The sequence below is a fragment of the Rhincodon typus genome, chromosome 50 (assembly GCF_021869965.1).
Source record: "Rhincodon typus isolate 14 chromosome 50, sRhiTyp1.1, whole genome shotgun sequence".
Taxonomy (NCBI): domain Eukaryota; kingdom Metazoa; phylum Chordata; class Chondrichthyes; order Orectolobiformes; family Rhincodontidae; genus Rhincodon; species Rhincodon typus.
The window spans coordinates 1,079,500-1,080,264 of NC_063381.1; the positions used below are offsets into that span (position 1 = coordinate 1,079,500).

Here is a 765-nt window from a genome sequence, read left to right on the forward strand (position 1 = left end):
CTGAGGGAGTGGGCACTGTCGGAGGGTCAGTGCTGAGGGAGAGCCGCACTGTCGGAGGGTCAGTGCTGAGGGAGCGCCGCACTGTTGGAGGGTCAGTGCTGAGGGAGAGCCGCACTATCGGAGGGTCAGTGCTGAGGGAGCGCCGCACTGTCAGAGGGTCAGTGCTGAGGGAACACCACCCTCCTCCTAACTCCTGTCCCTCCCTCACCCGCAGGTTGTGGACCTCATTTCCCCGAACTGCACCATTACCCACTTGGTCAAACCCTGCCCCTTTCACCCTGGCACCAATTGCAGTGCAGAGACCTGGCAGCTGGGGGCACTCCTGTCTGACTTGGGGACGGGTATCGTCAGGGTTTACAGTCGCCTCGGCAACGGCACCTTGGAGACCCGCGAGGTGGAGATGAACATGACCGCGGCCAATTACAGCGCCTCCTGCTGTTTCCCAGAGGTGGAGCTGATCGCTGTTGATGGAGCTGGGAATGTTGGGAAGTGTTCGGTCGGGGTAGGGCTACCCAGTCCCCCCCAGACATCCCCCACCCCCCAGACGTCTCCTTCCCCCCAGACATCTCCCAAACCCAGACGTCTCCCACCCTCCAGACGTCTCCCACCATCCAGACGTCTCCCACCCTCCAGACGTCTCCCACCCTTCAGACGTCTCCCACCCTTCAGACGTCTCCCAGCCCCCAGAATTCTCCCAGGTGCCAGACGCCTCCCAGCGCCCCCACGTCTCCCTCCCCCCAGACGTCTCCAACCCTTCAGACGTCT

General features: G+C 63.0%; 1 protein-coding gene across 1 annotated transcript in view; it reads left to right on the forward strand.

The window, feature by feature from the left end:
• The window catches only part of LOC125488114, a 7,315-nt gene that overhangs the window by 3,739 nt on the left and 2,811 nt on the right, over positions 1-765 (forward strand). The window contains exon 4 of the mRNA XM_048620982.1: positions 215-698. Coding sequence (XP_048476939.1) covers positions 215-698 — 484 coding nt within the window. The remainder of the gene's footprint in view (positions 1-214; positions 699-765) is intronic.